The sequence below is a fragment of the Taurulus bubalis genome, assembly GCF_910589615.1.
Source record: "Taurulus bubalis genome assembly, chromosome: 1".
In the NCBI taxonomy this organism is placed as follows: domain Eukaryota; kingdom Metazoa; phylum Chordata; class Actinopteri; order Perciformes; family Cottidae; genus Taurulus; species Taurulus bubalis.
This window is the reverse complement of record NC_136589.1, coordinates 22,297,636-22,320,516: the sequence shown is the minus strand read 5'-3', so window position 1 is coordinate 22,320,516 and position 22,881 is coordinate 22,297,636. Positions and strand designations below refer to the sequence as shown.

The 22,881-nt window shown below is 46.4% G+C and overlaps 1 protein-coding gene across 1 annotated transcript in view; it reads right to left on the bottom strand.

The window, feature by feature from the left end:
- The window catches only part of chd7 (chromodomain helicase DNA binding protein 7), a gene marked incomplete at its 5' end in the record, with an annotated part of 50,047 nt that overhangs the window by 16,611 nt on the left and 10,555 nt on the right, over nt 1-22,881 (bottom strand). The window contains 21 exons of the mRNA XM_079220640.1: nt 1,293-1,452; nt 2,114-2,313; nt 4,194-4,405; nt 5,524-5,634; nt 5,728-5,907; nt 6,429-6,596; nt 6,731-6,926; nt 7,030-7,246; nt 7,337-7,523; nt 7,647-7,745; nt 7,854-7,997; nt 8,326-8,502; nt 10,048-10,291; nt 10,746-10,867; nt 12,824-12,961; nt 13,083-13,166; nt 14,185-14,299; nt 14,478-14,533; nt 15,252-15,317; nt 15,966-16,094; nt 16,871-17,015. Of these exons, the coding sequence (XP_079076766.1) occupies nt 1,293-1,452; nt 2,114-2,313; nt 4,194-4,405; nt 5,524-5,634; nt 5,728-5,907; nt 6,429-6,596; nt 6,731-6,926; nt 7,030-7,246; nt 7,337-7,523; nt 7,647-7,745; nt 7,854-7,997; nt 8,326-8,502; nt 10,048-10,291; nt 10,746-10,867; nt 12,824-12,961; nt 13,083-13,166; nt 14,185-14,299; nt 14,478-14,533; nt 15,252-15,317; nt 15,966-16,094; nt 16,871-17,015 (3,150 nt within the window). The remainder of the gene's footprint in view (nt 1-1,292; nt 1,453-2,113; nt 2,314-4,193; nt 4,406-5,523; nt 5,635-5,727; nt 5,908-6,428; nt 6,597-6,730; nt 6,927-7,029; nt 7,247-7,336; nt 7,524-7,646; nt 7,746-7,853; nt 7,998-8,325; nt 8,503-10,047; nt 10,292-10,745; nt 10,868-12,823; nt 12,962-13,082; nt 13,167-14,184; nt 14,300-14,477; nt 14,534-15,251; nt 15,318-15,965; nt 16,095-16,870; nt 17,016-22,881) is intronic.

Below are 22,881 nucleotides of genomic sequence, written 5' to 3'. Positions count from 1 at the left end.
TTGACGGCGTCCCATTGGCTTCTGGGAAATTGTCTTTCAACTGGTTTTCTGAGGTTCAGTAGAGCACATTTTTAAATCGGTGAATTGATAGTTAAGGAACTAATCGTTAAAATATTCAACAAATATTATTTTAGTTTTAAACCAAAGAATAAATAATTATATGAAATAAATGAACCTGAAAACTTTTCAGACCACTTTGACAATCACTGATCTTCTGCTCGTGCTATACACGAGCAGAAGTTGCCGGATCTAAAACTCTTCAGGTGGAAATATAAGGAGCTGAAACACCGGCAGCAGAATCATACATCACTGCCTTCAGCGTTTCTACAACTAGACGGCCTTTTTCTCACGGATGTTTCCGGTCAGAGATAAAATATACTCTTCCAGCATCCCCCCCAGTAGAATGTATCACTTCATCAATGGCTCAAGAAGGAGAGTCCAATCTGATCTCCTGACACTGCTAACGCTGCTAACTGGTAGAGGCGCCTTCACTGTAAACATTTGTCACCCGATTTGTCACCAAGATTTAATGCCAATAAAGGACAGAGGAGGAGGGGCCGGGGGGAGAGAGTGTGTGTATGCGCGCGTGCGTGCGTGTGTGTGTGTGTGTGTGCGCGCGCGCGCGCAAATGTGTCTGTGCGTGGGGAGGAGCACCGAGGAAAAGAATTGCAAGGACAGAGAGCGGCGGCGCTAGAGGGGACAGAAAGTTTTGGAGAGGCAGCGAAGACGGGGGAAGGGTATAAAAGCCCGTCACTTGCGAGTCACTCTGCAGTGTGTGTGTTTGTGCATCAATGGCATCACAACTTTCTGTGTGTGTGTTTGTTGGCAGGCTGTGTGAGCTCATCCATCAATGTGCCAGGCCTGATTAGCCACACAACGCTGTGCTCCAGCCTAGCAGATGGCACCACATAATCACCCCCAAGTGTGTGTGTGTGTGTGTGTGTGTGTGTGTGTGTGTGTGTGCGCGCTTTCACCCACTTCCAACAGGTCTGCCTGCCTAGCACCTGGCCTGGCACACAGCCAGATACACAAACACAAACAAACAAACTTCCCCCTCAAGAAGGGAAAAAAAAAATCTTGGGATTGAGGCCTCTTTCCCTGACAACAGAGGAGAGAGAACTGACCACGGGGAGCGATCCAGCGTGTGCGAGTATGTGTGTTTGTGTGTGTGTTAAAGCCCTGGCTCCATCCACATTAGCTCGGTATCCGTCCACTAATAACCCTTTCATGAACTGTTACTGGGCCCCTCCGTTGGCTATTTGGAGTGTGCGTGCTGCATGAGAAAGCCCTACTTGTTACAGTGATGTTTCAGGTGTCTCTTGTAGCTATCATCTTGCAGTAAGTGGTCCGGGTTGCAGCTGGCCAGCCAATCAGCTCGCGGTGTCTGCGGAGGCGGGGCCAGGGGCTTCCCCTTCTTGCCCTTCCTGCCCCGAGGGACTGGAGTGGAGAGACCTAGAGAGGAGGAGAGAGAGAAGGGGGGAGGAGGGACACGGTGCTCAGACAATGGTAAGGTACCTCTCCAAAATGACAACCCGTAAACCTCGTTCCTGAACAGCAGAATCCACAAAACAAGCTAAAACACTGCTAACTTCAGTGGTCTATACTATTATGATGATATTAGAATGTGTATAATAGTGCCCAAATATTGTTAACTGATAGTTATCTTCTTTTGTTTGGATCAATGTGAACTTTAGTAGTGTCTTACTCTTCAGACGAAAATGCTTATTAGTTTGTCACATTCAAGTTTTTTTAAATCATTTAAAATCTATTTTTAGTTTACGACAACTCAAAACATTTTAGTCTTCTTTAGTTGAATAAAAGCCAACTTTTAGTGAAAACGCATTCTCACTTTAAACTTGAATGGTTGCGAACAATGCACATTATTATTTCAATGGTGGATGGAAGAAATAGAAACTGTTTTTTTTAACGGAGATAAGCAATGGAAATAAGCCGCACCCCCTTTCTGACACTCTAATGTGCTCAAACAGGATTCTTACTAAAACCGTGTGATTGCTTCCTTTTATGTGGCCAACTCACTTGACCCTAAATACCCTGGTATTACTCAGATTATCAGCAACACATTATTTTTATGCACACACACGAAATGTGTTACCGGAATGGTTGGTCAGTGTCTTGGTGGTCCCGTCTGCACTTGGGGTGATCAGGTCCCAGATGAAGCTCTTGATGTTCTCGTCTCCGCGGTAATGCAGCAGGCAGTAGGCCAGCAGGGCCCTGCAGATCGTCTCCACGTCGACCTCCTTCAGGGGCCGCTTGAAGCGGCCGTGAGCCAGGATGTCGCTCCACCTGCCCCACCTAAAAGACAGACGGGGAGGCACAACGTCAGCCTCTAATCAAATATTGAATACACAGCATTCACACAAAAATACACAGCTTAGAAAAAGAAAGAAAAAAGAAAATTTAGAACAATTTTGATTTTGCCCTCTAATAGTTTGTTTAGTTTTATTTATTTATTTGAAATCAAGAGAACTTAATCACCAAAGCAAAAGTAATCAGAGCACAGGCATTGGGGACTAATTGTCAGCACTGTACCAATCAACAGATAAGTGAGACAATAACTATATGACAACACTATGATGCGCGTGATATAATGAACAAACTATACTAGTAGACAGGGCCGATGTACAACAACTATACTCCACGTGTTGCCGCTTGTTCTACGTGGGATGTAGCAAATGACGAGGTAGCAAATGGAGTACAAAGTCATTGACGGTGCCGGCAAGTGACTAGCTTTGGCTTTGTGTTTCTCCTTCCCTCTCCTGCAGTTCTCTTCCTATCACAGACACATATAGTAAGTAGACCAGCTCCAGAGAGCAAGTGATCTAAAGGCTGACGTGGTGGTCCTGTTCGCCACTGAAATCTTTCCACTGCCGCTTCCAAATCTCCACTGAACCATGCGACCCGCTTCTGACTGATGATTTTAGGGAGGGGGTTGAGGGCTAGACGGATGATGGGAATAGAGTGCAGAGGACGAGCCCCGTCAGACAGTGTGTTTTTGTGTCCTACAGCCTCGGGCCACGAGAGTAGACTGTAACAATAACAGCACTGACATCTCACAAGCACCACTGTTCTGTCTTAACGCTGGCACGCACTCACGCCAAGTCAGCCGTGAAAATGAACGGGCTCAGCCGATAATCACTGTCTGTGCTAAGTGGGTCAATTTGCCTGTGTGTGCGCGCAGTATAACGTACACGAAAGGTGGTGAATATTGTGTACTGGTAAGATGCTCTTCTGTCACTGCACAGGTTAATATACATTATAGTTAAACAGAGCTCCTTACAGCCCCAACACAATAAACATGCATGGTCTACAGTCATTCCCTGAAGACACATTTAATGCATTTTAAATCATTTAAAGGAACAACAAAAAAAGGTGTAATTCTGGTGGCCTCATTTTAGAAAAGTGTGTACACTTGGCGTAGAAAGTGCGGTCCGTTTAAAGGCCCGTCTGATCAGTGTGTTGCTGTCTACTCCTCGCGCCGTGTGCAGGTCTGCATCCGTTAGCGCACATGTTCTCACACATGAGCCCAGCGATGAAGTGGAGCTGCCAGCGTGACTCCACTGTGAGCTAACTAGGTTTTCTTCTCCATTTAGAGGGCGGGTTATAAATATAATACAACTGCTAGCAGTCTGACTCCGTTTGAGGGTACAAAAATCCCCCTTACAAGCTGCTTCCAAGGTCACAATCAACACGTTGTATATCTCTTTAGCTTCACATGTACAAAAACCAAAAGGTGTCTTGGTGTCAGTGAGGCTGCTGCTACGAGGCTAACCCAACGTCTGTTTTTTTTTTTACACTTACATTTTTTCCCTCCAGACTAAACACAAAGAACAGAATATGTTTAACTAGTGAGCTTTGGAGGCGCTGGTGAGCCACGCTAACCACTTTACAGTCATTATGCTAAGCCCTAAGCTAATTTCCCTCAACTATTCCGTTAAATGCAACTGTAAACATGGCATCATCTGTGGCCCGAATCTGAAAGAAACACTTTTCCTACAGCAGATTTCATGGGTTCATTGTTCTAATTAGAAATTATACTTTATTAATCCCCTTGGGGAAATTCTTCTCTGCATTTGACCCATCCTTGGTTAAGGAGCAGTGGGCTGCCCTGTGAGGCGCCGGTCAACATTGCTCTTGTCTGGTTCTTAAGTAAGAAACATGAACATGCGACTGACCCATAGACCAGCAGGTTCTTCTCCACTCGGAAGCACTCGGACCGGGGGTACCCCTGGGTTTTGTCCTGGGCTCGCCGGGGTTTTGACGACGGCTTGCTCGGCTCGTCCTCGTCGCTCTCCAGCTCGGAGAACTCCAGCATCTCGTCCTCTTTGGCGCTGCTGAAGTGCCGCGTTTGCTTCCTCACCCTCGGCGTGTCGATCACCAGCGTGTTCTGGAGACACAAGTCGATGGAAGAGTCAGATCAGAGTGTTCATCCCTTCTTTTTCTATTATTTACTTAGAACCTGGTTTCAATTACAGATGGTCTGGAATCCATCCACCGCAATATGCAAAGCACCTTCTGCTGTACTGTGTGGCGGCTCATTTGTACGTGTCCTGTACAATCTGACTTCTAAGACGAGAGCCAACCCTGAGAGTACACGCCGTCTTCTGTACTAAGTCACATTAATTGTACATTTGGGGCTGTGTTTCATTCCTGATGCCGAAAAAATGTCTGTCCGGCTCAAACAAACTGCCGTTAATTATGTTGTCTCATGAATTACATTTTTCTTCAATTAATTAGATTTTTTCCATCCCCCCCATCTCTCCACTTGCTTCCATTAATATGCGCAAACAGGGCAGTAGTTAGCTCTGCAATTATCAGAGCGCCCCCGTCGTTTCCATTTGAACATCACACAATGAGAAATCCCGGGGGGGGCAGCCCCGTGCTCACGTTCCTGGAGCTGGATTAAGCGTTCCAGTGGAGGGCTCTCCACCAGGGAGGAGACGAGCGAACCAGGAGGGACAAATACAAAAAGAGACGGGGAAGCAAAGCAACAATATAAAGATGGCTGTTAGCAGAGCACTCAACGGGTGTGTAAGAATGTGATCAAGCTTGTGTTCCCGTCTGCGCGTGTGTGTATGTGAGCACTAGCCTAAGTGATATCTCTGTACCCTCCAGGCATCTGCGCTCCGTTAAGTGGAGCTAAGCAGCTTACTCGCTCTCGCTCAAACACACACACGAGAGCAGGGAAACATGGGTAATTAAGGAAGAGAGGAGATTCCCAACTGTCAATATTAATCTTTCTCTCTCTTTCTGCTTCCCTCCTGATCTGTCTCTCCCTTCTCCTCCTTGCTTGTGGTGATAGCGTTGACTAATTACTACTGCTAGTCCTCTTTCCATAAGGGGACACCACCAAGTGTGTGTGTGTGTGTGGACTTCGAGCGCACCGAAGAATTTGGAAGCACATTGTGATCGCTCTCTAAGGCTACATTATTTGTGTCTGTGATCGAGGGCGGGGTTTACAGTGTGTATGCACAGCTCTGTGTGTTTGTGTGTGTGTCGTAGTACCCGTCCATGAATGGCGTCCAGGTCAAGCTCGGCCTTCTTGGCCCATTTCTGCCAGAAGTCCGGATCCTCCAGGGAAATGTCTGTTCGGTTACCCGCTGCGACAAAGCTGGCCTGCAGACGGAGGAGAAGTTGTTGGTCAGCGGCGCCTCATCAGACAGTGTGAATAGAATAGATTTGATGAGTGAATGGGGGCGGTCCCATTACCTTGGCGAAGGTGGAGCCCTTGCCCTCAGACTCTATTGTGATGGTGTGGGTTCGTCTCTGAAGGATCTGGTCGATGTCTTCCTCGCAGAATTTCGAGCCCTCGTCCTCCTCGTCCATCAAAGCCCCGTATGCTCCCTTTCTCAGCAAGTCTTCCACCTCCTTCTTGGACAACGGCTGGGCCTTGGACCGGAGACGAGACACATGTCATGAGGAATGTTAGCTCTCCAGCGAGTGTACAGACGCCATCGGATTTTGTTTGTTTCGTATTTGTACGGTTTGGGGCGCCCCTGCTCTAACAAAAGGGATAAGACGTGAACAGAGGGGTCTAAGAACATTATGCGAGTGTCAGCTGAACACTAGTCCACCTTTAGCTTAGTGGTGGTGAAGTCATGTGACCGTGGTGTAGATCCTTTATAGCCTAATGTGAGATAAAAAAAAAATGAAATCATAAAAGTGGTGTTTATTGTGAAGATTATCTTGCTGATCAAAATGTGCAAGTAATCCTAAATTTACATTTTTTTTCTGCAATAATCCAATGGAAAAGTCCAATTGGCTTGTTGTTGATGGAACCAGTGCGATACCAACAAAAAACACATCGTACCCAGAACCAGCTGTCTGACACATGGCCCACTAAACAGATTGGCTTGGAGGACAATCTGAAGCCATTGCTGTAGATACTAGATGTGTGAGATGTGCCTCACCCCGTTGTTGGCGTTCTCTCGTCCACTCATGCTCTGGAGGACGGCCTTGTCCAGCCCCAGCTTCAGACTGGCTTTGTCAAACATCTCCCTCTCGTAGCTGTTCCTGGTGATCAGACGGTAGATCTTCACCGCCTTGGACTGGCCGATGCGGTGGCACCTGGCCTGGGCCTGGAGGGGGAGGACGCAGTCAGGGAGTCAGAAACGTCGTCCTCACAAAAGGATCTCACTTACTCTTCCGTTCTGGCCGGCAGATGCATTGCGTCCAGCAGCGCCACGCTGTAGCCGATTACAGCGGTTCATACCTGCAGGTCATTCTGAGGGTTCCAGTCCGAGTCAAAGATGATGCAGGTGTCTGCTGCCGTCAGGTTGATGCCGAGTCCGCCAGCTCTCGTACACAGCAGGAAGACAAAGCGGTCCGAGTCGGGTCTGGAGAAGCGGTCGATGGCTGCCTGCCGCAAGTTGCCGCGAACTCGGCCGTCTATCCGTTCGTAGGGATATCTGGACACAGAGTTATTATCAGTCCCCTCCCAGAAAGGTCAACACTGTAGTATGTCACAAAACAGATCAGGACGTCCCTGACACATCTCGTCTCCACTCTCACCGTTTCTGGATGAGGTAGTCCTCCAGGATGTCCAGGCAGCGGACCATCTGACTGAATACCAGGACTCTGTGTCCGCCGGCCTTCAGTTTGGGCAGCAGCTTGTCGATGAGCACCAGCTTACCGGCGGCCTGGACCATGGCTTGGAGGGCCATGTCCGGCATGTCTGCCCTGCCGCCGTGGGATTCTCTGAAATCCTCAGCGATTTTCTCTTCCGCTCCTGGATGTGGGACAACAATTCAAGTTCATCAGGACACAAAGACGTTATGAGTGAGTGAGTGAGTGAGTGAGTGAGTGAGTGTGTATATACCATTAATGAGGTAGGGATGGTTGCAGCATTTCCTCAGCTCCATCATGGTGTTGAGGAGGTTGGGGACATTGGGTCCTCCGCCTCCGCTTCCACCCCCTCCCCCTCCTGGGCCTGCCTTTGAGAGGAAGGAGAAGTTCTTCTCCAGAATGGCCCTGTAGTATTTCTTCTGGATATTGGTCAGCTCCACCTGTCGAAAAAAAAAGTTCATTCAATTTATTTGTTCTTCTCTGAAATACGACTGTTACCAACGCTCCCGCGCAACATTGTCTTTTCGTCAGAGTTTTGATGTCTGAGATCATCTCAGTCCTACCTCGATGATGGTCTCCTCCTTTGGGGCCAGGTTCTTCTCCACGTCCTCCTTCAGTCTTCTCAGCATCATGGGCTTCAGAATGGCCTGCAGTTGTTGAACCTGAGACACACAGATGCAATGTTAACACTTGGGGAATTTAGGAATCAAAAAAGACGGCAATCTCCTGCCTTTTTTCTTCCCCCAGTTCCGATTGAGTGTTCCGTTTACCTGTTCTTCAGTCTTAAGGTCTCCAAACTCAGCCATGAATGTCGGTTCGGACGGGAACCGCTCAGGCTCCAGAAAGTTGAGTAAGCTGAAGAGCTCCTCCACGGTGTTCTGGAGAGGAGTTCCCGTCAACAGAACTTTGTGCTCCTGGAGGGGGGTCGGAAGGAGGAAATTTGAGTTTCTAAAATGGGAAGCAGGATGTCTTCAGGACTTGAACCCCCAAAGGGAAGCAGGATATCTCATAGTTACATCGGGTTTTGGCTGATCTCAAGTTTCTACAAGACTTTAGAAAAGCTAAGAAAAATAAATCCTGCTACAAGTTTCATCAACCTCGACTGTGTGCCAAGAAACTACAACACATACCTCCTCAATGGGGGATTTTTAGTGCCTTGAGCCCAAGTAGTACAGGTAAGACCATGTGACAGACTTTACTCCTCCCAGCTCCTGTGCTCCTCCGGCCCTGGCTGCCACTCACCATGTCCATCATTTTGAGTCCTTCCAGTAGTTTGCAGTTGCGGTTTTTGAGGCGGTGGGCTTCGTCGATTACCACGCAGCGCCAAGGCACGCTGCGGAGCTCCGGGCAGTCGGTCAGAATCATCTCGAAGGTCGTTATCAAGGCGTGGAACCGGTACGCTCCCTTTATTATCTTACCCTGGAAGGGGGGGAAGAAAAGAGAGAAGGAGGATCAATAGGAGTAATCTTAAACCCCTTTATTATCTTGCCTTGTGGATCTGGGAGGGAAACAGTTTTCTATTTAAGTAAAGAGCAGTGACTGTGGGCCACATCAGCTCTGTATTTGTGTGGAAAAGCAAGAGAAGCTCTATAATAGGAGGTTAAAACTTGTGCTACTAAACATTTCTTCCTTTTTTGTACCAGTTTTCTTTATTCAAACCAGGTCAAATAAAGAATAACACTTACAGCCAGCTAAGACATGGCAGAAACAAACAGTGGAGACAAGGCCCCCCCGCCCCGTCTGTAGTTGAAGCAGGCAGTACAGGAGAAAAGAACACGTCGTCCATGGCGACCTTGAGGATTACCTCAGCCTGGATTAGGAACAAGCAGCTAGCGAGGAACAAGCTACTCCAGTTTATTTTCCACGGCGGCTCGTTGTGGCATAGGTTGCATTGAGAGATGTTAGCAGCATTGTGCAGTAGGAGCTTACAGCTACAGGACTGTAAAGCGCTTACACAGCAGAGGAGCACCGTCCAGCCCCAGCTGGCTGGAGATTTCCCCAGACCGAGGAGGTGCTCGGATCTGCTGACTGTCGAGAACAACGGCGTCGACTGTGCAGCTACGCAGTCCTCATCCTCGTTAGTTCTCATACAGAGCTGCCAAGAGGATGTACAACCAGCAGTCCGGATTCTGTGCGGTTCCTTCGTCTGTTTCTGCTTTACACTTGGCAAGCTGCTGCAGTTTGGGTCGAGCTACCGTCTACAATGCCGGACTAGTCACACTCAAACATTTACCGACAGCAAATGACACCTATTTTATAAAGAAACGTGTAGAAAGAAAGCCTGGATAAGACATTTATGAACCTATTTATGTTATGTCCTTCGTTTCTAAAATTCCACTTTGGTTCTTATTATTTGCTGTATACCTAATTCTAGGAGGATTTCCCCCAGTCTGGTATGTGTAAATGATTAGCAACAACATTGACTTGAATGCATTGCATCAACCACTGCAGATCTCCATAATACAGCACAACAAGGAACATATGTAAAGATGAAAAAATTACCCAATCTGGTAGAAAAAAGTAATAAGAGTTAGACGGCAGAGCTCTAGATTGAACACATAATATGATAAAATGTATGACACTATTTACACTGTCATGGTTATGGGTTTCTATGGGGACAGTTTTGTCCTTATGAGTCAGAGTCTGTTTCTGACTATTTGTATTATAACAGCCAAAATGATAAAAGGAATGAAAAAAATAAAAAATCCCCACAAGGGTTCATTTTGTCAGCTCAGATTCCCTTTTTGTGTCTGATACTTGATGCTCATTGAAGATAGTGAAAATAAAAATGCATTTTCCAAAGTCTAATTTTGTGTCTGTGTGTCAAGTAGTAATTGTATCTTGTTACATCCATCTATTTAAGGAATAAATAAATAAATAAAGTTAATATATAATAATGTCTCTATTTAATTCCAGTAGAACCACCCCCCGATCTAAAGCCAGATCAGCCTCAGCCCCGTTTACCTGTGCGTCTCTGTAGTACATCTCGTAGGCCTGGATGGTCTTGCGGCTGGCCTGGCTGCCGTGGTAGACCACCGCGTTGAGCTCGGTCCAGGTCCTGAACTCCCTCTCCCAGTTGGGGATGGTGGAGAGCGGGGCGATAACCAGAAATGGCCCCTCCATGCCCTTCAAGAAAATCTCGTAGAGGAATGTAATGGACTGGATGGTCTTGCCTAGACCCATCTCATCCGCCAAGATACAGTTACGTCTGCGGGGGAAAGAGTGAACGAGAGGCTCAGAACAACACACATTTGTATTTCGATTTCACTTAACTAGTGAGGACCCCAATGCCAGACACCTGATACTCTAGAAAAAATGTGATACCTTTAATTTCCCCCGTGACCTAAAATACATCTCTAATACCTCCATGACGAATATACAGATGCGGGTCCCGGGAAGAGAGAAATGTACATGTGCTCAGATTTCAGTCCAACTGGCAGCGTGTGCTCGTGCTACTGAATGAAGCTGTGTCTACAGACTCTTGTGGTGCCATCAGAGCACGCGTTTAATCCATGGATGGCACCGGTGGGAGAACTTAAACCATACGATGCTCGAGGGCCACTTAATGTCCATTTAAGACAATTAAATGAGGTGCTATCACACAGAGGCCGGCGGCAGCAGTTAGGGACTCATTAAAAAAAATAAACTTAATGCAGACTTACGAGTTGTACCAGTTGAAGGTTAGCCAGTTGAGGCCTTCTAGCTGGTATTCCCTGAGTGCGTTGGCGTTCCTGTAGTCCTTGGAGCCCTCCAGCTTTTTCCAGTCGGCTGCAGGAGGCCGATCCTGGACGCACAGTCAATTATTCATTTAACGACAACAAGGCTTAACAATCCTTCTGAAATCATTGGTGCAAGGATGTGGATTTTTTTTATATATAGTAGATGGGTTTACGGAGGGTTCCACTGCCTCGTGGAGAGGTAAAATAGACTTATTTTGTCTATTTTAGACTTTATTAAGTTGATTAAAAAAAGATACAGCTACTATTTTGAGAATTCAATTTATTGTGCTGTTTTTTTTTGGAGTCAAACTAATCGATGGAGGCAGCGGTAGACCAGCAACTGCTGTGTACTGAGAGATAAAACTACAGGTTTAAAGAAGTGTAAAGAGCAAAGGTAACTGCTTTAGTTCCTGTCAGAAAGGGCGGTGTGACAGCAAGACAAAATATTCTAAATATCAGTGGCGGGCCGTCAGGGCCTGCTAAGCCTCCTCTAGTGGCCTAAACAGAATCACAAAGTTTAAATTTAAATTTTTTATAATTAAAAGTTATAGCTATTTTATAGTTCAATTGTTTTTCACAAATGCACTACATGTATTATAATTATTTTTCCCTATTAGCTTATTTTGTCATTGCACAGCTCCTGTGTTCCTCTGTTGCTCTGCTTCCAGCCTTCAGCCTGCTGCATGGCGCGGCGGCCACTGTTTAAGAATCTTCTCATCCAATCACATTTCACTTCTGTTTCTCTATTGAATTGAGAGCTGATTAAAATATATGAGAAGGCTTTTTAGGGTTCTGGACATTTGTTTCGCCCATTAACGTGCGCTGTGATGTCAGTGTGTCAGCACACACTCAGTGGGAGTACATGGCAACCTGTTACTGGAACTGAAGGGCACCGATAAACTGTACAACTGCGTCGCTCAACTTTTTTTTAAGGAGAGCGGATGGACTTTGTCTTTAAATCAACAGCATCTGGTAAGTTTCCTGCTTTCTGTGTTTTTTCATCTGCGGTGGCGTTGTGTTGATGTGTTTATGGTGCTGTTTTTACGGGTTGGGCTGGTCAGGTGGATCAGTCAGGAAGCACAACATCGCCGAGGCGAGGTTGGAGGCGTCCGACCGAGAGGCGCTGCGTGACTGCGTTGCTCGGCGGGGCTGTCCGCTGGTGGTTGAAGTGGCTTTGTGGGTCGGTCCACGCGCCCTGTGAGCTCTCCCTGAGCCCAGAATGGTGCTCCATAAAAACGCATTGCTGAATGGGAGCGTCGGCTGTCTCTCTTTTTCTCTCTCAAAGTGGTGGAGCTCCGCGGGTCGGTCCCCACACTTCCCTCCATGCTTATGGTGGTTTCGTGTGGCGGAGTGGGTGTCTGCTGTCCACACATGGTGGACTGTATGAACGCGCCGTGTATTGAGCAGCGCACCGTATTGAGTGGGTCGGTCTGTGACAGTAACTCCCGGGACACTTTTTCCCCCCCTTTTTCCGCCCTTGATGTGGACTATATGGCACTGAAGGCCTAGCTCGAAAACGCACGGCCCGCCACTGCTAAAAATAGGGTACACTTAAACGAATTTTGTTAAGCAGTACATTGCTTTGCTCCCGTGCTGGTACTCTAAACTGTCTTCTCCAAACTCCATCTGCTGTAGGGCAATACACTAACTATGGAGACTTCAAAAAGCCCGACCTATCACTTTAAGGAGAAACAGTAGGCAGCAGTTAAATAGATGGACACAGGGAGAGAGAGCGGAGTGATGGGGGAAAGACCACAGCCAGTCAGCTGCTTCTGTTCAGCATTAAACACACTGTTAGTGGTTTGGCTTGGCCACAAGAGCAGGGCGTGTGAGTGTGTGTGCGAGTGTGGAAGACCACAAGAACGTGGCCCTGTGGAGAGCAGTTAAGGGAGCTGTAAATCTGGAGGAGGAAGGAGCAGGCAGCGGGGCAGCAGGCCAACACACACAAACGCCTAGTGGGAGGAGGCTGGGACCCATATAGCACCCAACGAGCACATACACACGCATACAGAGCTACTTGCCAGTTTTGTAGTGTTGGGTGTGCGTGCTGCGATGTGTTCATATTCCTCTATCTTGGACTGGTCGATGTCGGCCTTCAGCTCCCAGGTGGAGTCTTCGTAAGGCAGGCTGCACCATTTCACCAAATACAAGGTCACCGTCTGAGCAGAAACACATACACACGCAGAAACACACAAGGGAGGTTTAGTGAGTGTGTGTGCGCCTGTGTGTAGAGGGTGAGGCTCAAACCCCATGAAAGATGACAGAGAGAGTTCAAAGCACCTCTCCGTTTTCATCTGGGCTCTCTGAAATGTCCAGGACGCGGTCCACCTCTACATAGTCGGGGTTAAAAGGCTCGTCATCCATCTGGGGGGACAAAGTGGAGGTTTACTGTCAGAAGCAGGGAGACGGTATTTACAATTTACAGCAGGTTTTCGGGTTAGGATAATTTTCCATGTGGTTTTTCCTTTTCCACTATGTGGATTCCTGGAGGTCTGATCGGTCAGTGAACATTATCATACAAAGCTGTGTTGAATCAACCACAGCAAGATAAAAGACGAAGAGCACCAGAGACAAAGACCGGATTTGGACACCTGAACACTCAGCTGTGAGTAGTTCTTAATCCCAAACCATTTCTGCTGGTCATACGGACCCAGACTCAGGGATTGTTGTCAATCCATGAGATCAGTTTAACCATCACCGTGTGAAAAATGTTTCACTGCCGACTCAGTAAAATGTGCGATCAGGAGATCAGCATTAATGCACGACCCCTGACATTGTTAACAACAAAACTGTATTGAAATTGACAAAAGAGCTAGTTAATGTTAGCAGCACCGCTAACGGCTACGTACAGGGGTTCCATGATGCGTTTATGAAAAGGTTCGGTGAAAATTATGTGTTCACATGTACTTTTGGAAAAGGTAAGTTAGTGTTTGGTGAGACACGTTCCCAGCAATATACAAAAAAATTGAGAAGTTTCACTTCCTAACATTAGCGCTAAACAGTTCAAAATACATAATGTATGCTACTTAGGACCACAGTTGTTTTATCCATAAAAAGATTTTTTTATTTCGAAACATTTTAATTGTCACACAATCACTACATATGACTAAGAAAGTAAAACCCTAATATGTAGAATTGTCTTATTTAGATTTGGGGACAGTAGTTCTTGTAGGCATGCAGCAATAACAAAAAAACTAAGATCTGTATATATAGCCAATATGGATAAACGACGATCTGCAATTAGTACCTGGTGAGAGCATCTCTCAAAGTTCCATTTTCTCCCCGTTTTCTTTTGAGCTGATCTGACCCGCGAGTCCCAATCTGTAATAAAACCCTGAGTTTTCAGACCCCCGGCTAGTTGGAGTGAAGTTGCAGGTCTTACCTCTGTGATGAAGCTGTTGAGTTGCTGCTTGGCCCGGAACCTCTTGACCTTTTGGTGTATTCTCTTGTCCTTCTCCAGCTCCTCCAGGTCTGCCCAGCGACAGTGGAGGTACGAACTGACACACACACACACACACACACACACACACACACACTTAATATCACTCTGCTCAAAGTCAGAGGGCGCTGATGGCAATATTAAGCTCCACACTGGCGATCGTATTGGTTACATACTTATTTAAAGTATGGTCAAATTTGTGCGTACGGCTTCAATCTCATTTGCTTGTTACTCACAATCCCTTGAACTTGACGTAGAACTCCTCCACCTCTACTTCCTCCGCCGACTCCAGCTGGAAAGAAAAAAAAAAGAGAAAAAAAAACGGTTAATAATGAGCAAATGTAGGAACTTTACAGTGAAGGCGCAGGAGTGGCGTGTCATTGTTATACAAAAAAAAGAGGCCTTCATGTTTCTCTGTACTAACAGCATGATCATGTGTGTGTGTGTAGGGAAATATCAAAACAGTAGTACAGCCTCCATTCACCGTTACTACTGTAACACACACACACACCCTCCGCCATGCTACTACTACTGTAATGCCATGAATCATCAATCACACACACAGCCTGAGGAAATGCTAGCTTGGCGTCTGGCATAGCTAGCATTGTGGTTTTGGCTGGATGCCAAGCCCGAGGTCAACTCTGAATGGAGCTGTGTGTGTGTGCGTGTGTGCGTGTGTGTGTGTGTGTGGGGGGGAGGGTAACCCATTGGCAGCTGGCGAGCAAAGAAAAGTTGGCTGGTGACTAGATGTGCGTGCGCGTGTTGGCTCAGGGATGAGCTTTCTTTAGACGAGCCATCTAAAACAAAGCCGGGTAGACACACACAGCTCCAAGTGCGCACACACATAATGACACATAAGAGCTCTCGTCTCCGCTTACCGAGTGAATACACGCTGTGCGTGTGTGTGCGCGCGCATGTGTGTGTGTGTGATCTGCTCAGACCAGCTGTGGAGCGGCTAATCAGATGACGTAAACCGTGACTCGGGCCTGTGTGTGTGTTGTGTATCTCACCTGTTTCTTGGTGATGCGTTTGACCATGATCTTCTCCACGACGGGTCCCTCGACATCGGCCACATCCTGCAAACAGACGGAAATTAAAAAAGATTTAGAAGTGTTGGTGCTCTGTCTGGCCCGGAAGAAGAGTTCCTGCCAGAGGACAAAGCTAAATGGGGCTGATATGTTTGAACATTAGTGCCAATGCCTGAGTTTCAGTGCCGACACCAAATCGGTACTTTTCTTTCAGTACCTTACGTATAAAGATTTCCTTTATAAAGTATCCACTTGGTCTAAACACAAGCAGCCGCATAAAAAAACTGCCATATAAAAGAACTATAAATATAAAATCAGGGACAGATCAAGGATTAAGTAGACCAGATTAAATCTGAACAGAGACTTGATGCCATCTTTCCATACTTGACCAGTTTTGATAATCGGTGCTGCAGACACATTTTGATTTGTTCCAAATTAGGCTTCATTTACTCTAATTGGAAGAAGGTGCCAGACAAGAAACTATTCATTCAGTCTCCAAAGTTGTCCAGGTCCTAATATAACCCAGGACAGTTTAGTGACCGACACCTTGGTGGTGGGGGGTGTCGCTGCTTTCTGTGTAGGACTGTAAGACTATTTAATGTCAGACACTTGTTATACTCTTAATAAATAGTGGTGTAGCGATACCAGAGTAGATCCAATCCCGACTCAAAACCGCTGATCCTCTTGCCGCTATACCTGTTGCTGTGACGACGACGGGGACTTGGGTGCCGGCGAGTCGTCTCCGCTGTCGTTGTCCTCAGAGATCCGGAATTCCAGATCCTCTGTGTACCTCTTCCTCTTCACCTGGCGGCTGGAGCGACGCTTCTGTTGGACAGACGGAGAGGACATCGACTGTAGATGAGTGACCCTTTGCAGAAATCCCCGACGGCAGCTAGGTGACCCGTTACCAACCACCCCACTAGTCGTAAAGCAAAGTTAGGTGTGTAAATGCGAAGAGGCACTCGACACTACACAAAACACAACACCAAAGTGCATACAATGTGACACCAGATTAGAGCAGCGATGGAGACGGGAGACCACAGGCCGTCCTCTGCCAGGAAACGCACTCCATTTCCATTATTTTCTCCCATATAGTCCGGCATGTTTACATCCGTGTTCATGTCAAAAGGTTTCCAAATAATAAGGACGTGCAAGTCACTACTGCAGCGAGCAGGCTGAAGAGAACACTTTCATATCTGAATGAGAGACGCAGCTCTTTACGTCGCTAATAGCCAGCTGCTACTCTGTTTACATGGCCCACATAATCATATTCACGCATAAAAAAATTATCCGAAGGGGTTCGAGGAGGAATACGGTGGAGTCCTGCTTTATTCCTCCAAATTCCATTTCAAATAGTGCACTGAAAAGAAAAAAGAAATCTATGCAGCAGCCGAAAAGTTGCTGATAGTGCACGGTGTAAACTTGCTTGGTCTGTCAACACGGCTGGTTTACAACACAAACAGTAGACTACTACTGGCCCGGCGCCTCCTTTCTCTACAAGCTGTGCCGCAGAAGGCTGTGAAGGGGAAAAAAAGGTTTTATGGCCTTCTGCTTTTCTCGCTGGGCTTCCTGAAGAAGACTTTTTTATTTATTATTCCTACCTGTACACAGTCATCATCATCCTCCTCAGGAGGAGAGGGGGGTGGAGACTTCACCTCCACGTCGTCGCTGACTGACGGCTCTCTCTTCCTCTTGGATTCCTTCTTAGCAGCGCTAGCCCCGCCCTCGGACTCGACCTTCTTACTGCTGGAGAGGAAGAGAAAATAGGCAAATAGCTATATATTCACTGAAGAGACAAGTGGGTAAAAAAACAGAAGAACGAGTCCTTAAAGTGTTTCCTCTTTTACAGTTTACACACGACAAGGCGTGTATGCGTGTGTGTCCCAGGGCAGTCGCCATGTTTGATTTACCCATTTAGAAATCATTAGTGTGCCTCAGGCTCTGGCACACAGGGGGTTAATGTGATGAAAGACTGCGAAGAGGCGGAGGGCGCAAGATGGAGAGATACAGGCACAGAGCGGAAGAGTGGGGGGTAGGGGGCAGAGAGGGGGAGGAGAGAGAGAGATAGAGAGGCCCCAGAACGAGGAGGAGGGGTTGAAAGGCCCTCAAGCTTCCTCTAATCTCTGGCATGGAGAGCAAGAGGAGCTGGCTCTGTCACACACACACACACACACACACACACACACACACACACACACACACACACACCTCTTCAGTCTATCACACAGTACTCCGTTACTTCACTGCCGCGACCATTAGCAGACATTATAATGTGAAGCCGCGCTACAAAATACTGATGTTCAAATACCAACATACTGCTGTGTGCTCGAAGTGACTATTTAGGAAAATGAGAAGAGCAGCAGTATCAAATGGTGATGCATTATATCTGCATCATACTGAGGAAAGTGTCCCCTTCCAACTATTACATTTTATATTATTATGTATGTTTGGTGCTTTTTGCTGCAAAGCCCCATTTCACAACTATTAACTTGATGAACATAAAATATTGTTTTGGTGCACTTTTGTTCAATGGGGAGACTGACTCGTGGACACTTCATGTGCCGAGGTTCAACAAGCTACTTCTATTAGAGGAGAAGCAACACGCTGTTGGTGCAAAGACAAGTCCATTAGCAACCCTGTGTGTGGCCCAAGTGGCGACCAATGGGTCAGAAAAGAGAAGCCGATGCCGGAGAGCCTCAAACGTGCATTCTCTCTACTGACCAGGGGGCGACTTATCTGGTTGTATAGAAGTCTATGAGAAAAAGGCTCTACTTCTCTCTTGATTTATTCCCTCAGTAAACATTGTAAACATGAGTTAATGGTCTCAATCTCTAGTTTCAAGTCTTGCTGTATGGTATACAGCAGATAGTAGCACTAGCGTTTCTGGTGAACTTCGCAACTGCTATACACCTGGCCCCGCCCGGGCTTCACTCCACAGCAAACAAGATGCTGGCGGCCAACATTGCTCAACACGAGGCTTTCAAAATCGCAGCCTGAGAAACCAAATGGGTGAGATCATGGTGTTTACTTATTTTACACGGTCTACGATATCGCCCTTTTCCACGGCAGGACCTAAACCAAACCTAGCATAACGCGTAGCCATTGGGACAGGTGTGCGGATGAGGTTGTGTGACTACATTTTGGCTGGATTAGTTACGTTCGCATAATCAAAAAAAGTAAATAACAATATCACAGTGGTGTCTTCCAAACGACACATTAGAATGACAGTCCATCCCGCTTTCACCTTTTAATGGCACATCTAGATCAGTACAATCCAGGGAAACCTGGCATTTGTTTTACTTCAGAGAAAAGACTCTAACCCAATCAAGCGCCTGCTTGCAGGCAGCCCATTAACCAGACAGCGGTTAAGTTCCGTCACAGCTTTTGGTTGCCTACAAGAATTACTTGTAGAATTAACATTGATTGGCTCCAGCTGTAATCGGCCACCTTGATGTTTGTCGCTTTAATAGCGCCAAAAAGATTAACGGCAAAAAAAAAAAGGATGGTACAGTTTGCTAAAAAATAGAAAAGATAATGGGTTCCATAACAGACTTGTTTGCATTGGAGCCTGGTGTTTTTCCTCTTTTTTGCAAACCTAGAACTGGATCCCCAATTTGAGCGGGCTATCGCGACCCTTCTATGCTCTTCTTAAATTAGCAACATACAGTTAAACATTTCGGCCATGGAGGACACATTAACTTCCTCTACTAACTTACTATAAAGCAGAATGCGCAGAACGCACAACAGCTGTGTCTTTCGTAGTTTGAGTGTTGCCCTTTGCAGGATTGTATGCCTGGATATATCTCTCTCTCTCCTGCTCCGTGCCTCTCTCCCTCCTGCTCACTCACCCCCCCTTTCTCCCCTCTCCGGTCCCCGGGGCCCTTCTTCTTTCATCCTCACGCCAAAAGCAATCACCATCTCCCTGGTAACGGCTGGTCATGTGACCTGCACCTGTTCCTCTGGCTGGTCGCCACACGCTGGAGCCATCTGGCCACACACACACACACACACACACACACACACACACACACACACACCTCCACTTGGCTGCCTTCTCCCCCCTCTTCTTCCTAGCGTCTTTGTGGCCTCACTTCTCTCTTCAATCACTTCATCACCTCCCTAAAACTCTTTGCTCTGACTCTCCTCTCTCCCTTTTGAGATGTTCCCAAATGCTTCAACTTGGACCACCATAAACTCCAAACAAGTTGGTAGACTCACAAAGCAGTTTGGTTACACTGCTTCTGTGTAGCGGTAACGCACAATTCTGGTCATTCTAGAAAGAAGCGGCAGATAAATCCACATTTTGCTTGGAAGCTATAGAGTATGGATGGACAGTGGAGAAGTTTACTTGTGGAGTGCTGCAGGGACGACATTTTTGTAGCCAACAGGAAGTTAGTGTCACACTGGTTCCTTCGACAAAAAGCCATTGGGATCCTCCATTGGCTTTTGGATCGTGCAAAAAAAAAAAATGCTGATTTAGGACTAATTCCTGTGTTCGAATTTGGAATCTATTGAAACATCTATTGTCTTGAATTAAAGTGGACCACAGTCGAGAGTGTTTCCCTTGACATATTTTGGGAAGTGCTTCATTTAGAAAAAGAGTGTCAAACATACAGCCCGCGGGATAACTTAAAAATATATATTTTTTAAGTGACAGATTTTGGCAGCGCCCGAGGAGTTCCTAGAGTTGATACCCATGACAGACACCACTACAGCGAATTACATTTTTAGCGTTCTCGTTGAAGCGCTGGACCGGGTCGGAGTGGACTGGACCCGTGCTGTCAGTGAGGCTACAGACGGAGTACCATCAATGATCGGGAGAAAAACAGGCGTTGTGACAAGTTGCAAATGGAGTATAAAGTTTTTGGACATTTCACTGTATTTTTCCACCAGGAGGCATTGTGTTGCAAGTTGTTAAAAATGGATCACGTCATGAACGTGGCTTCACAAACGCGTCACAAAGCGAGGGAATCTGCAGAGGAGAGCCCAGTCAGATAAAAAGTGGACTTTATGTTTCTAGTTTATTGTAGAAAGACCTTAAAATAGGGTTTATCATCCAAAAACCTTCACCAGTGATTTAAACATAGAGAAATATAGTTGTTATGTATGCGTTATTATGCTGTGATTTTACTGGTCTGGCCCACTTAAGATCAAAATGGGTAGCATGTGGCCCCTTAACTAAAATGAGTTTGACACCCCTGATTTAGAAACTGTAATCGCTACTAACGTATCAAAGGACTCTTCTGGCCCTGACAGAGCTTTATGGAGAGCCTCAGCTCATCTGGACCTGACTGTTGCGGTTCCTCCCGCAGCTCTCAGAGTCGTCTTCAGACGCACCGTCGGGCTGTCGCAGCATTTCCTTAACTCTCCAGACCAGAAAACATTAAAAACACGCAACTCAGCTTTTGAATCAAAGTGTAAACGCACAGCGCTTCCACAAAAGAAAAAAGAAAAGCAAATGGTAAAAAAAAAGAAGGTTGCTGCGTTTGCTTGCAATCCATTGTGAATATCCAACATGCCTAACAAACAAGGTAGCTTTTTCCAGCTTAAAAGCTCCTAATGCCCACTGTTCACCAACTGTGTCTGTGTGCCATTTGGAGCCAACGCCTGCATATAGTGGTGCATTTAGCAGAGTCACATATCTCTCCCAGGAGTCGGTGGAGACCAGCACCAGAGAAATAAGAGTGTATTCATCAGGACAAAAGAATGATGGTGCTCTGTAACTGCTGAATCTGTAAATAAGCAACCTTTTGCTACAGTAATATGTGGAAGTTGTGTTCATAACAGTTAAGTTAAGAACAATATAGGTTTTTATTTGATGACGGGTTGTGTAACTCAGAATGCCTGATAAAAGAAACGGAGCTTCTTTAATTCTCCGTATAAGGCTCGTCCTGTCCAGGTGTACGACTCCCCATCCTCAACGTTTCTCATTCACTCCGCTGTATACTCGTGGGCTTAGAGCCTGGCACTCACACATGCCAGCCAGCTGTGGTGCACTGTGTGTGTCTGTGTGTGTGTCAGAGGAGCTGAGATGCTCCTTTCAGGTCGGGGGAGGGATGGGGGGGGTACAAAGGAAAGACAGGAAGCAGAGCAGTGGAGTAAAATATAGGGAGTGAGAAGAGTAGACATGAAGAGGAAGACAAAACGGGGGAAGGGTGGAGTGTAAGGGACACCTGCTGCTGTGATGAGTCATACCACTGAAGCCCCGTGCACACTCGCCCCATGGTAACAAAAAACCTACACCAGCGGCCAGAAGGCGACACACACACACACACACACTTTAAAAGTGCTGTATTTGCACACGCGTTTGCAGACACGCATGGTGCCTGCATGCATGTCTGACTTGTTTGCGTGTACTGCAAACAAATCACCCCTACGCACGCACACACACATTGAGGGAAGGGTGTGGCAGCTGAGAACTGGGCTATTTATAGATGTACTTCCTCTGAGAGAGGTAGACAGAGGGAGCGAGAGAGCGAAGGAAAAGAGGGATGAGCAAGGTCAAAGGAGAGGTGTGAGCTGACTGGACTAGTAAAGTACATGACACACACACACACACACACACCCCAGGTTTCGATCTTATGGCGGTAACACAGCGTAGAATGTCCTCAACAACATGGTCACCAAGGACTTGTGTGCAGATACTGGGGGAACTCTGCGGACAATTTACTCAGGCGATATGACAAAATTACACGATATTGGCTGGCCACGATAACGGTCCAAACGTGTCCAGGATAACTGAACGACATTCAATTCTTCAACGCAGTCTCTCATTTCCTCCCGCTTTCTCTATGCCTCACGCAAGGCAAAAAAATAAATAAAAAACGACAATGATTTGATATTTGTTATTGTGGTAACAAATATACATTATGGTTCTGGCATTTTAAAAAAAGGCTAAAAACAAACAAGGATTCAAGCTGAGTATTTCATTCAAGTTGAGAATTTTGGAACTCATTCCGTCTGGTCAATATGACAAGACCTGACAAAACTTAAATAAAAAAAAAAAAAAAGGAAGTGAAACCTGAACGACAGCCTGTGCTCAAACGCTTACCAGCACAGCCCAACACCCTGGTTAGTGGTTACACTGACGGAGTGGCTGCTCTGGAGCGTTCACACACACATTCAAATACACCGAGCGGAAAAGAAAACACTGCAGCGCGGTGTGGGCCACATGGGAAGCTCTTGAGCTTTGGGGGCTTCTTTCTGCACCCACGAGGGGGGAAAAAAAATATAAAAATCACAAATCCCCTAGAGACGTGATGGAACACATATGTGCTTAAGACCTTTGAAGAGTTTTAGTAAAAGTACATTTTTACAGCTTTTTAAATGATTCTAATAAGTCAGAAAAGTAACAATTCCTCTAAAAGAAAACCCACACACCTTCATGTGTACTGTATGACTATCCTATGGGGAACAAACCATGACAAAGAAGAATCTAAATGTCACGAGAGCCGTACTGAACTTCCTGAAGAAAATTTGTACATTTTATGTGCAAAATACAAAAATGTTATGTGGGCAGTAAAGCACTTCAACCCGGAACCCGTGGCATGATCCAGAAAGAGCGACAGGAAAGAGAGTGAAGATGGAGATATGATGGATGAGAGCGGTGGAG